This window comes from Etheostoma spectabile, unplaced genomic scaffold (assembly GCF_008692095.1).
Source record: "Etheostoma spectabile isolate EspeVRDwgs_2016 unplaced genomic scaffold, UIUC_Espe_1.0 scaffold00018630, whole genome shotgun sequence".
NCBI lineage: Eukaryota > Metazoa > Chordata > Actinopteri > Perciformes > Percidae > Etheostoma > Etheostoma spectabile.
In genome coordinates, this window is record NW_022604365.1 from 6,178 (window position 1) to 19,847 (window position 13,670).

General features: G+C 40.2%; 1 protein-coding gene across 1 annotated transcript; it reads right to left on the bottom strand.

Annotated features, from left to right (window-relative positions):
- Positions 1-555: 555 nt before the first annotated feature.
- Positions 556-6,645, bottom strand: LOC116681465 (voltage-dependent N-type calcium channel subunit alpha-1B). The gene is made up of 3 exons (XM_032509627.1): positions 6,545-6,645; positions 960-1,075; positions 556-771 (listed from the first exon to the last, which is right to left on the bottom strand). The coding sequence occupies exons 1-3, from the start codon at positions 6,574-6,576 to the stop codon at positions 578-580; spliced, it is 342 nt and encodes a 113-aa protein (XP_032365518.1). The 5' UTR covers positions 6,577-6,645; the 3' UTR covers positions 556-577.
- Positions 6,646-13,670: the final 7,025 nt, after the last annotated feature.

Sequence of the window (13,670 nt, forward strand, 5' to 3'; positions counted from 1 at the left end):
CTGTATAGTTTTTATGTAAAATTGTGCAGAATTGTAGTATAGTGTATATCATATAGAAATATCCAGTACAATATAGAACCCGCATGACATATATGTATTTTATACCCGATTTGTATATTAACCTTCTGTAAACTGCTCTTGCAACAAAATAATAAATCAAATAATCAATTAAATAAATTGAAATTAAATTAAAGAGAGAGAGAGAGAGAGAGAGAGAGAGAGAGAGAGAGAGAGAGAGAGAGAGAGAGTTACAGAGCTGAATAACAGTGTGCTCTTTTTGACAAAAAAAGGCATCAAAAGTATAGTGAACAGCTACACATATAATACTATAATGTCTTATGCTATTTATAGTATAGTATTTTAATTCCATTAAAAGAAGTATATTTTCATAACTGATGATTTAAAAGAGTTATTTTCCATGAAATGGCTTAACAAAATGCTGAAATGTTTCGGTGCACAGATGATCAAAACAGTACAGCTTTTCTGACTGTATCAATTCAAATATTCAAATAAACCTCCACTAGACAGGTAAAAGAGAACCCCGTCATTTATGACCATTGATTTATGCACAGCACATTCATGCAGTAAAACAAGCTTTTATTAGATGGAAATGATGAACTGTACTTCCTGTGGTGATTGGCCACGGTAAAGCAGGCAACAGGCACTCAGCCTTCTTTTTACCTGGAAGATTTTGCTTCCTCTTGTACCACGCACCGTCCAGAGGGGACTTCTCTTCTGCAATCTCATCCTCCTCCTCCAGCAACACCTCCTCTGCAGCCAGAGAGAGAGAGAGAGAGAGAGGGAGAGAGAGAGAGAGAGAGAGAGAGAGAGAGAGAGAGAGAGAGAGAGAGAGAGAGAGAGAGAGGAGAGAAAGGGACTTTCTTTCAATTTGTCACGTTTTTCTAACACAACAAACACATACATGCCAGCTCCCAAACTGTTTCAGCAGTGAGTCTAACCTGCTTTGCAGATCCACTCCAAGTACCCGGTGAGCTCTCTCTCAATCTGCTGCTGCCTCCGGAGCTTCAGGAACTCCTGCCTCTTCTCCACACGCTCTCTTTCTTTAGCAAATTCTCTGTCAAAACATATATACAGGTATTCTCTACACACTGGAAGATTACACGGACACTTTTATCATATTTGGCATTATTGACTTGAAAAAAAAATGTTTTGGTGTCATACATGTGCCAACAGAGTACCTGCACACGTACATTCACAGAAACAAACAGGATTACGTTTATTACAAATACAACTCATATGTGAGACACTGCATCATGGGAATGAAGGAAATGGTTTGAGGTTTTATCTGAAGGACTTTTAACTGTGGAGTTCTGATGACTGCAGGGCAGCTGAGAGAAGAACAAGGGCCTTTGGCAAAGCCGTTAGCAAATACTTATAAAAAAAAGTATACACACTGAAATGTGTGGGTGCAGAGGAAAAGCAGTGGAGTGTGATGTACTGACGTGACAGATCAGACATGTTTCACATGTAGGACTTATGACAGCATACTGTACAGTGGGGCTCAAAAGTTTGGGCGCCTCAGGGAAACATTTGTATTAATGTGCATAAAGAAGCCAAGAAAAGATGGAAAAATCTCCAAAAGGCCTCAAATGACAGATTAGACATTTGTATAATGTGCCACAAAAAGTTAGATTTTATTTCCATCATATACACTTTCAAAATAACAGAAAACAAAAAAATGGCATATGCAAAAGTTTGGCCACCCTGCAGAGTTTATAGCATGCACCGCCCCCTTTGGAAAGCTGAGACCTGACAGTGTCATGGATTGTTCTCAATCATCGTCTGGGAAGACCAGGTGATGTCACTCTTAAGGTTTTAAAGGCCCAGACTCATCTGACCTTGTCCCAACAATCAGCACCATGGCTTCTTCTAAGCAGTTGTCTAGAAAACAGAAACTGAAAATAGACTCTCACAAAGCAGTAGAAGGCTATAAGAAAATAGCAAGGCATTTTCAGATGCCAATATCCTCTGTTGGGAATGTAATTAAGAACTGGCCGTCATCAGGAACAGTGGAAGTTAAAGCAAGATCTGGAAGACCAAGAAAAATATCAGACAGAACAGCTCACAGGATTGTGATAAAAGCAAGTCAAGTCCCACAGAAAGACCTGACAGACACTGGAGTTGTGCTACACCATTCCACTATAAAGAGATACTAGTACAGATATGGTCTTGAAGAGTCATCAGAAGAAAACCTCTTCTACGTCCTCACCACAAACATCAGCGTTTGAAGTTTGCAAATGAAATATAGACAAACCTGATGCATTGTGGGAACAAGTTCTGTGGACCAATGAGGTTAAAATAGAACTTTTTGGCTGGAATGAGCAAAGGTACGTTTGGAGAAGAGAGGGCACAGAATTTAATGATAAGAACCTCTGTCCAACTGGTAAACATGGGGGTGGATCAATCATGCTTTGGGGTTGTATTGCAGCCAGAGGCACAGGGAAAATTTCACAAGTAGAAGGAAAAATGGATTCAATAAAATTTTCATTTTTTTGTTTTCTGTTATTTTTAAAGTTTAAATGATGGAAATAGAATCTAACTTTTTGTGACATATTATACGAATGTCTAATCTGTCATTTGATGCCTTTTGGAGATTTTTCCATCTTTTCTTGGCTTCTTTATGCACAGTAATACAAATTTTTGCCTGGGGTGCTCAAACCTTCGAGCGCCACTGTATGTTGTTTTATAGAAATAAAGCAATATATTGTGACATATGTTCTGGGATGTCAATTAAAAATGTAATGCAGAGATAAAATAAACACCTTATTTACAGTTAATTTAAAGATTTGTTCAACATGGGAAATGTCAGGTCCGCTGCTTCTGAGTAGCTGGTATGGGCTGTGTTCTTTCTGTGCCTCTCTGTGTGCTAATTGCAGGTGTTAGAAAGGTATTTCAGGAAGTCTATGTGGTTAGTTTTGATAAGGGTCACAACTGCTATGACATCTGATAGATGAGGGGGCGTGTTTGTATGATGCTTATTTAACCCGGCCCAAGCAGCAGGTGGTAGACTATAGGCTTGTTTGAAATGAGCCATGTCTGCGCAGAATCGATCACCAGCGATCACCGCCTGTTGCGTGCCGGTTAGATTTGTGTCCAACTTGATCCCTGACGTCGTGCACACGATAACTTCACGAGATCAAGGCAGGAGCAGGTTTGAGACACAGTCCGAGCTGGTTGATGTGGCTCGGGAAAGGGAAGTTTGGGGTCCCCTGCTAGAGCTGCTTCCCCCCCGGGACCCAACACCGGATAAGCGGACAAAAATGGATGGATGGATAGATGGATATCACGATCACTGGATCACTGCCACTAGCCCCCTCGTCCGCCCCTCTGCCCCTCAGACACTACTTGGATCTGCCCCCCCCAGAAAACCTGGACTCTGCCCCACCACCGAATTATTTAAGAGTTGTTGTTATTATTAACACTCCTGGTTCTGAGTACTGTGTCTGCATTTGGGTTCTATTTGTCTTCGAACCATAACAGTAAGCCTATACTTGAAGGACCAAAAAGGAAAGTGAGCCAACAGTGTTGAAAGATATATTAGATTTTGACTATATTTGCCAGTAAAGTTAGCTTAACCTTTGTCATTTTATGACAACCAGAAAGATCAGATGGGGAAATTATTGTTTGTTGTTAATTGCTACATGTGGTAGACAGTAACATTACAAGTATGGGACAAAAAGAAAATTCCTCCCAGTCCTTATCTTGCTAAACAGCTTTTCTAAAGAATGACAGGGAAGCTCCTTCCGCACTGGGCTTTTTCCAACCCCACTGTTGTTTGCTTTTGAGGAGACAATGGGCTGTGAGACAGCAGGTGAGAAGAAGGTCTTTGCGACCACAGACACAATGAGATGGACAGATGTCAGATCTAGCCGCACACAGGACCAGAGCGATTAAAGTTACAAAGCGAGGCCTTTTCGTGACACCAGAGGATGACAGGGACAGATGATAAGAAAGAGAGAGTAAAAAAGTGAATAATCTGCTGATTTCCTCTCACAGGTCATGACCTAACCTTCTTCTCCATTGTAGTACACAGACAGGTGGGATACTGTCTTGAAGCCCTAGTCTATGAATGGAGGACAGCACACTCTCCACACACACACAGGCTGAGGTAGAATCAAGCAGAGAGTAAAATGGCCACAAGCTGAAGCCAATACAGAAGAGCCTTCAGAGTCTAATAGAGCATCATGTTCTCAGTTTAACTTCTATATTAATATTGCTTGTGGCTGAAAAGTTGTCTTTTTAACAAGCAGTTTATGTTCCCAATAAACACCAAACTTGTTGATCACTATGTGTTTAACAGTAAACCACTAGGTTTCTGTTTCTTTGACAAATTAAAATACAATGCAGATTCTCCACAATCCTGATATACAGTGGTGTGAAAAAGTGTTTGCCCCCTTCCTCATTTCCTGTTCCTTTGCATGTTTGTCACACTTAAGTGTTTTGGAACATCAAACCAATTTAAACAATAGTCAAGGACAACACAAGTAAACACAAAATGCAATTTGTAAATGAAGGTGTTTATTAAAGGTAAAAAAAAATCCAAACCATCATGGCCCTTTGTGAAAAAGTGATTGCCCCCCTTGTTAAAACATACTATAACTGTGGTTGTCCACATCTGAGTTCAATTTCTCTAGCCACACCCAGGCCTGATTATTGCCACACCTGTTCACAATCAAGGCATCACTTAAATAGGAGCTGCTTGACACAGTAAGGTCCACCAGAAGATCCTTAAAAGCTACACATCATGCCAAGACCCAAAGAAATTCAGGAACAATTGAGAAAGAAAGTAACTGACATCTATCAGTCTGGAAAGGGTTATAAAGCCATTTCCAAAGCTTTGGGAATCCAGCGAACCACAGTGAGAGCCATTATCCACAAATGGCAAAGACATGGAACAGTGGTGAACCTTCCCAGGAGTGGCCGGCCGCCCAAAATTACCCCAAGAGCGCAGGGACGACTCATCCAAGAGGTCACAAAAGACCCCACAACAACGTCCAAAGAACTGCAGGCCTCACTTGCCTCAGTTAAAGTCAGCGTTCATGCCTCCACTATCAGGAAAAGACTGGGCAAAAATGGCCTGCATGGCAGAGTTCCAAGGAGAAAACCACTGCTGAGCAAAAAGAACATCAAAGCTCGTCTCAATTTCTCCACAACACATCTTGATGATCCCCAAGACTTTTGGGACAACATTCTGTGGACCGATGAGACAAAAGTGGAACTCTTTGGAAGGTGTGTGTCCAAGTATATCTGGCGTAGAAGGAACACTGCATTTCATAAAAAGAACATTATACCAACAGTAAAATATGGTGGTGGTAGTGTGATGGTCTGGGCTGTTTTGCTGCTTTAGGACCTGGAAGACTTGCCGTGATAAAAGGAACTATGAATTCTGCTGTCTACCAAGAGATCCTGAAGGAGAATGTCCGACCATCTGTTCGTGTACTCAAGCTGAAACGAACTTGGGTTCTGCAGCAGGACAATGATCCTAAACACACCAGCAAGTCCACCACCGAATGGCTGAAGAAAAACAAAATGAAGACTTTGGAGTGGCCTAGCCAAAGTCCTGACCTGAATCCTATTGAGATGTTGTGGTATGACCTTAAAAAGGCCGTTCATGCTCGAAAACCCTCTAATGTAACTGAATTAGGACAATTCTGCAAAGATGAGTGGGCCAAAATTCCTCCAGGACGCTGTAAAAGCCTCATTGCACGTTATCGCAAACGCTTGGTTGCAGTTGTTGCTGCTAAGGGTGGCCCAACCAGTTATTAGGTTTAGGGGGCAATCACTTTTTCACACAGGGCCATGATGGTTTGGATTTTTTTTCACCTTTAATAATAAACACCTTCATTTACAAATTGCATTTTGTGTTTACTTGTGTTGTCCTTGACTATTGTTTAAATTGGTTTGATGTTCCGAAACACTTAAGTGTGACAAACATGCAAAGGAACAGGAAATGAGGAAGGGGGCAAACACTTTTTCACACCACTGTATGTATGTGTACAGTTGTGCTCAAACGTTTGCATACCCTTGAAGAATTGGTAATATATATATATATATTTTTTTTTAATATACACACCATGTGTAAAGAAAACATGAGTGAGCAGACAAAACACAAGTCTTTTATCTGTTATGGGATTCACATTGAGCAGTAGGTCCTAACAGAATGGCACAATCATAAAACAAAACATGGCAACAAAGAAAAAAATGAATCGACCACTGTTCAAAACCTACATACCCTTAGTTCTTAATACCTGTGTGTGTCACTTTGTGTGCCCGTAATAAGGCCAAACCTTCAAGGGTATGTTAACTTTTGATCAGACCATTTGGGTTATAAATATTGTTTAAAAAAGCAGCCAAACAACTATGTAAAAAGATGTGTCTTCATATGATCGCTATGCTTGAATCTAAGACAGTTATTTTGCACGATGAGTCATATTTTCAAAATGTGTACGCCAACATTTCTAAATTCATGCCAGGATGTGCAAACTTATGAGCACAACTGTATTTATGTTAAGAGCTGACTTACCCTGACAGGACACCAAGCACCAGGTTGAGCATGAAGAAGGAGCCGATGATGATGAGAGGGATGAAGTAAAGCCAGTTCCAGGTGTTTCCTGCTACATCATTGGTCTGGAAACACACACACACACACACACACACACACACACACACACACACACACACACACACACACACACACACAACACACACACACACACCACACACACACACACACACACGCATAAGGAAGTAAGAAGACGGTTTTATCTTTCCTAAAAATTTAAAAACAAGTCATTAACACATCATCACACACATTACACCTAGCACATACAGTATTTATGTGTCTGCATCAGTAATGTGTCAGCATATTCATAGTCAGGAATTAGATCATATCATTTAATGTCCAATTTCCCACTGCTGTGCTGGTAAAACGTCGTCAGTATGAATAAACTCCTGGATTGTCAGGTATTTTCATTTTCTTGAGCTCAACTTTTAAAATAACTTGTGTCGGTATGTTTAATTTAAGTATTCTTAGTACTCTTAGTAAGTAAAGCTGACAGTGCATGAATGGGTTTCATCCAACTTTCCCATTTCCCATTCAAAGCTGTGAAAAACAATGTATTTCTTTTACAAACTTGTCTGACTGAACAAAAACACTTGCCAACGTGCCTCATTGGAAAAATACTGACAACCTTTATTTTCGAAATGAAACAATTAAAGAGTCTTTCCATCAATTCTGTGAGCTTCCTACCAAACAAACCCACCAACAAAGAAGAAGCTAAGTCTGGTATCAAACTATTCAACACCAGTTACAGCTCAGAAACAACCACTTCCAATAAACTGTCCCGAGACAAATAGGTGTGACGATTCAGTCCTATGAGCCGTCATGGCTGGGGCTTGTTTAACCCTCAGGTTGTCCTTGGGTCAAACTGACCCCTTTTCCTATATCAATGTTCTTTTTAATTACCCAAAACAACATGATTAATTCCACACAACGCTCTTTGGCAAGTACAAATCTCTACTTTTATTTATTTTGGGGTGTCGTATTCAATTTTTTAACAAGTGGTTTTGAAATAGTATTGAGTAAAAGAGTAAAAGACATATTCCAGTCTGTGATTAGACATCAACGTTCTATCCTTTATTTTTAGTCTAAATAATTCCTAATATCTGCTAATATCTGCTGTCTAACTCAAACATTAGGTATACTTTACTATAAATGAGGTTCATTGACCATAAATTCCAAAAAATAACTGTAAAACTAAAGTTAATAAGTTTGTGTTACGTAGTGTTGAAAATGCCAAAAAAGTGACAAACACTGAAAAAAAGTACAAAAACGTAAGAAAAAGATAAAAACATCGGGACGTGAAGACAACACAAGGGTTAAATAACCTCTGCGAGTCTGAAGTGAGAGGAAAGGTGCTTGTGACCCCTCACATCACAAATACACACGCACACACACACACACACGTTGCTTTTTATGCAGACATTTAGTATGTGGACATTAATATGCTGTTCTAACAGCCTCCACTCTTCTGGGAGAACATTCCACCAGAGACTGGAACTTGGCTGCAGGGATGTGCTCTTATTCAGCCAAATGAGCATCAGTGAGGTCCAGCACTGACGTTGGGTGATAACTAAGGTCTGGCTCACAGTCAGTGATCCAGTTCATTCCAAAAATGTTGGACTGGGGTTGAGGTTAGGGCTTTTTGCAGGTCAATCAAGTTCTTCCACACTGGGGTAACCGTTTCTTTGTGGAACTGTCTTTGTGTGGCATTGTCATGTTAAAAAAGTGAAAAAGTTGTTCAACAAACAGTCTGAATCAACAGCAGAACATATCCAGGCTAAAGCTGTCAGGCTTTGTCCCTCCCCTTCCTGTCTCTGTGTGTTGCCGTTCTCAAAGTCCTTTCGTAACATGTAACAGCAAAAGAGCTACACGCTAAAAAATGGCAAATTCTGAAGAAACTTTTGATCATGCAACAAGGCAGGCCTGCTTGGTTCTTTTAGGGAATGTTCGGGAAGATTTACAAAGAATATGTTTACAGCATTTAATACCTAACATGGACGTTCTTCCGATTAATGGGGATCGCTATAGACAAAGAAACAAACACGGCAATACAATGGTAAGAGCTAATTACATTTAACCATGTATCCAGCTAATTTAAATAGCTCATGTTATTTTTTTATATATTTATTTTTTTAAATAAGTTAACTTCTTATAATATTTTATGTGGTGTTTTCTTTTGCGGGGGCAAATGTTCCATTAAAACAAGTTCCTTCCTGAGACTATTGTGCAGATGGTGATTGGTTTAAAGAAATGTAACACACCCAGAGCATTTTTCTTCTATCCTTCCCACAGGAGTGTCCACATACATGTGGACATTTAGTATATATCCCATACTAAATTCAGGTGTGGAAAGAAGGTTTTTTCTAATACCATTTTCCTAAATAACTTTTTCACAGCAGACATTTTGACTTTTCACAGCAGAAAAAAAGCACAGGTGTTACTAACAGCATTAACATAGGCTCTGTTCTATTGAAGTGTCCCAGTAGGCCATGACAGCAATGCCCAAAACTGACTGTATATTTGTGTACAGAATGAGCAGCAAGGCTGACTTTCATGGTTGTTTCCCCCCGGGGGTTCTGGGAGTCAGCACCCTCCGTGTCTGAGCGTGCTCCCACACAGTGGCCTGTAAGCGGAGGACAGACCTGTGGACTGATGGGCTGTGTGAAGCACAGTGACATTTTGCAGACTCCAGTGTCGGAGTGCTGGATGTAATTGTGATGGGAGGTTCAAGGCGGCTGAATCAGCAGACTGGAGATCTATATTATGCACCCGAGTATGTGAAATGAACATACACACGTATATTCACGGTAGCACGCCCTTTTTCTCGGTCTTTGTTGTCAGAGAAGCAGCAGCACACACACCAGGATAAATGGCTGGCAGAAGCTTCGCTGTGTTGCTCGGCATCAATTCTTTTTCTATATCTTCAACATCTTATCATGTCTTTCTCTGTGTCTCTCCTTCTTTCTCCCCACGTTTAGTTAAAGTCCCTTGGTAGGAACATTACACATACATCCTCTCATCTTCTCTCCCCCCAATCCAGTTCAATTCAGTGAAGCATTTCAAGTTCAACAGCTGGGAAATGTGCCATTTTGCTTTCTTTTCAAGAGTGAGATGAGAAAATGTACTGTCTATCAATCTCAAGTCTGTCAAAGTCAAAGCTGAAGCGAGGAGGATGTAAGCCTAGCTTAGCATAAGCAGGGGGAAACAGCTAGCCTGGCTCTTTCAGAAATTGATTGTAAATAGGCAACTATTAGCTACTACAGTCGCCATTTCAACCTTGGTGAGATGGTGAGAGCCAATGTTGTGTTTACAGCTGTTCGGTTAACGCAGGTTAAAGATATTTAGCTAGACTGGGCTCAGAATTAGCAGCTCTCTTTTGGGTTTGCAGTAGCAGCAGATTTCTTACGTCTTTCTCTGGGGAACTCTGGATGCCTGGTGTGGAGGAGAAAATCAAGTGAAATGCACTCAGTCAGCTTTCAGCCCCAGAGTCAGTGGTGAGAAGGGAAGACTTTATTTTCTCCTTAATTCTTCAGCTGACTGCTCAGGCAGGCAAGCTGAGTTCAGTTGAGCTTGTCCAAATTTTTCAACACTGCGGTGGCCTAAAGTTACTGGTGTTCTCAGATTTAAGTAATGGAACAAAATAAATGCATTCGAGCACATAAACTGATTTCGCACTACTCGTGAGGACATTAAGGACAGTTTTTTGTTGCATAGTTTTATGCAGACTTAAGGTTACAATTTGTTACTTTTTTATTGATGTTGAAAACAACCAAACAATATAGCATTTTGGTTTTTCATGCAACTGATATGTGTGTGTAATATTTAATACATCTCACAAAATGTGTCTGAGGTGGCTAAGGTCAAAATTATGATGCCCCTGCAGTTCTTTTTACTTTTCTTTGTCTTTTTTGCATATTACAACATATTGGAAGATGGGAAAAGCAGTGTTTACACTATATTTTACAGCATTTTTTGAATAAAGAGTATAAATAAATATAAAGTTACAATCCCCACAGCCCTGCTTTGGACCCAACCTTTAAGTGCACTGGGTATAAAGCCATGCAATGAGATTAAACTACACAGAGCGCACAGCAAGAGGGCAAATACAGGGCATATGGCAATCAAGGCCACTGGCTATACTCATTTTGTTCATTACAAAACTGCTGATGCATTACGTTGCGTTTAGCAGTACTTCTAATAACCCCATATGTTCTTTAACTACTGCGATGACAGAAGAGTAAAATGTAGATATGAGTATAACGAGATAACAATCTATTTATTCAGAAGCACTGAAATGGTTACAGTCAAGCATGCAATATTAATAACCAACATGAAAAGCTAATTATGGTACTTTTAAAAACCAAAACATATACCAACCATTCCATACAAAAAATAAATTTAAAAAAAAGTGACATATCCACTGAGCTTGACGTTTCTATACGAGTTGACTTGATATGGTTATTCCACTTCTGTTATTCCAATGAGTCATCGCTGGCTCTGAATGATCAGTGAGGAAAAAAAGCAAACTCTGCCTTATGATTTGGACCCATGCATCATGCAGTTGTGGTGTGACAGGTGACTCCCACTCTCAGCTTACTGTGCTCACACACACACACACACACACACACACACACACACACACACACACACACACACACACACACACACACACATACACACACACACACACACGGAAGTAAGAAGACGGTTTCATCTTTTCTAAGAATTTAAAAACACGGCCAAAAAGGCAGGGGAGGTTAAACAAAGAACCGTTGTACCATTCAGATGTTACTGACACACATTAACAATGATACAATATAGTGTATATATATTACATCATTCGAAATACATTTCCAACTTTAAGGTGCTCATATTATGCTTTTTTGTCTTTTTCCCTTTTATTGTGTTATATTGTTTTTTTTGTGCACGTTATAAGTTTACAAAGTAAAAAAAAGCCCAAAGTCCCCCCCCCCCCAAAGGGACTTACCATCTCCAACAGAAAACACTGTACACAAACTGCTCCAAACAGCTCTATTGTAGTCCGGCCTTTACTTATGTGACGAAGATGTGTCACTTTGTAACACATGTTGTAATGCTAGCCTAGCTGCTAGTGGCACGCTCTCATACTGACTATAGTCAGTTGCTGGGTAAGCACTGCCAGCTATAGCTGGCAGTGCTTACCCAGCTGCTTCACATGTGCAACTCCCAACAAAGATGGAACAGAAGTGTGATGTCTCACTCTGTAGCTTAAACAGAGAGCTCAACACACAGGGTGAAAAGAGGAGCTGCAGCAATGTGCAGTACAACAAATATATAGTGTTTTTTCTAAAATCAAGCCACATAAACCCATTCTGGTAAAACCTCTAAATACAATTATGAACCTGAAAATGAGCATGTAATGGGTTCTTTAAACACATACATACTGAGGTCAATATAAATGCAGTCTGTTTCCAAAAGAAACCAGCTGCCCATGACTTTTAGATATCCTACCTGAATGACTCAGAATCTTAAGATGTTCTCATTTGTAAAAGTATAGGTTTAAGTGCATTAATGGCCTTGCTCCAAATGGAATCTCTCAATGGAGCATAAAATATAATAGCAAAGGAGACACAGTCATCTTTTTTCAGTAACAATCTCACAAATATGTACAACTTTACCCTCTGAATTAAAAACATTACTGAAACAACTATGTGAAGAACACAGAAGTGACCCAGTTGTCACATACAAGGGTGTACAAATAATAATGATGTTTCATGTGAAACGTTCACTGCATGTCATTAAGTTATTATAAAACACTGGGCTGTAGGTTGTTTCTAGTATGAAAGGAGTTCAGCAAATAAACTTGATTTTCATTATTGGTTGCTCACACTCTCCCTCCTGCCCACTCATTTTTATCCACATGCATCCCGATTTGGATGATTGTATCATCATCATCAGCAACCTGACTTCTCACGCTCTTTTAAGCTGGAGGTTGATGCGAGTGCTTCAGGAGCTGGGGCTGTGCTGATACAAGGTAGGGAGGGTGTGTTAATTCTCGGTCAAGTTCTAACGCCATCAACTGCACTACTCCACCATTGAACAAGAGACCCTGGCAATGCTAGTGTGCTAGCTAAGTGTATGTTGGTGCCAGTTCATCCCCTGTGATTGTATACACAGACCATAACCCTCTTGTCTTCCCATCGCAGATGTATAACCACAACCAGCGACTGATGCATTGGGCCCTGTTGGCGCAAGGTTACAACCTTGAGATCAAACACAAGAAGGGAACCGACAATGTGGTGGCTGATGCCCTATCCTGTGGGTGATTTAGAAATAAATAAATAATGAAAAACTAGAAAAGGAAAATGTATAATACAGGAGATAGTTCTGATGCGTAGTGTGTTCTGTCGGTGACTGTGTTCATGGTGTTTGATGTAGCAAACTATTAGTTTGCACTTATGGGAGGGGGTGTTACGTTTGTGTTTTTTCTCTGCTCTCTTGTGTCCTTATCCAGGTACTGCCCTCTCAATCTGATTGGTCAGGCACACCTGCAGCACCTCACCACCGCAATCAGGTGGATCAAAACAAAGCTGCAGGGATGAAAGCGGGGAGGGGCCTGTGGGCCAGATAGCCGAGCAGAGTTGTGTCGCTATGGGTCGTGAATCTGAGCTGGGTGGTGCTCTTGTCATGTCCGTGGAGGGAGAGTGTTACTGGTTCTACCACTGGTTTGTTCAGTTTGTTTAGTTTAAGCAGTTTCACTTCCTTTCTCTTGTTGTGTTAAGATTGGACCCCTTTACGTTTAAATGTATAGTTTAATAGTAAATATCTCTCTGTTTCCTTTCTTCCTTTAAACTCCACGCTTGTAACTTTTTTCCCCTGGACACCACAACTGGGGACGTAACAGTTGCACATATATATATATAATTATTCAATGCAAAGACTGTTGAAATAAATATTAAAGATTACGAGCAATCAACATATATACACAAATAAATACAATTGTAAGGGAATCAAGACAAAACTAGGCTTAATTGACTAAAAGCAATTACAGTATTTAAAACCAAAGTTCTAAACTGCCCATATATTGGATGATAACTTAATTTAAATG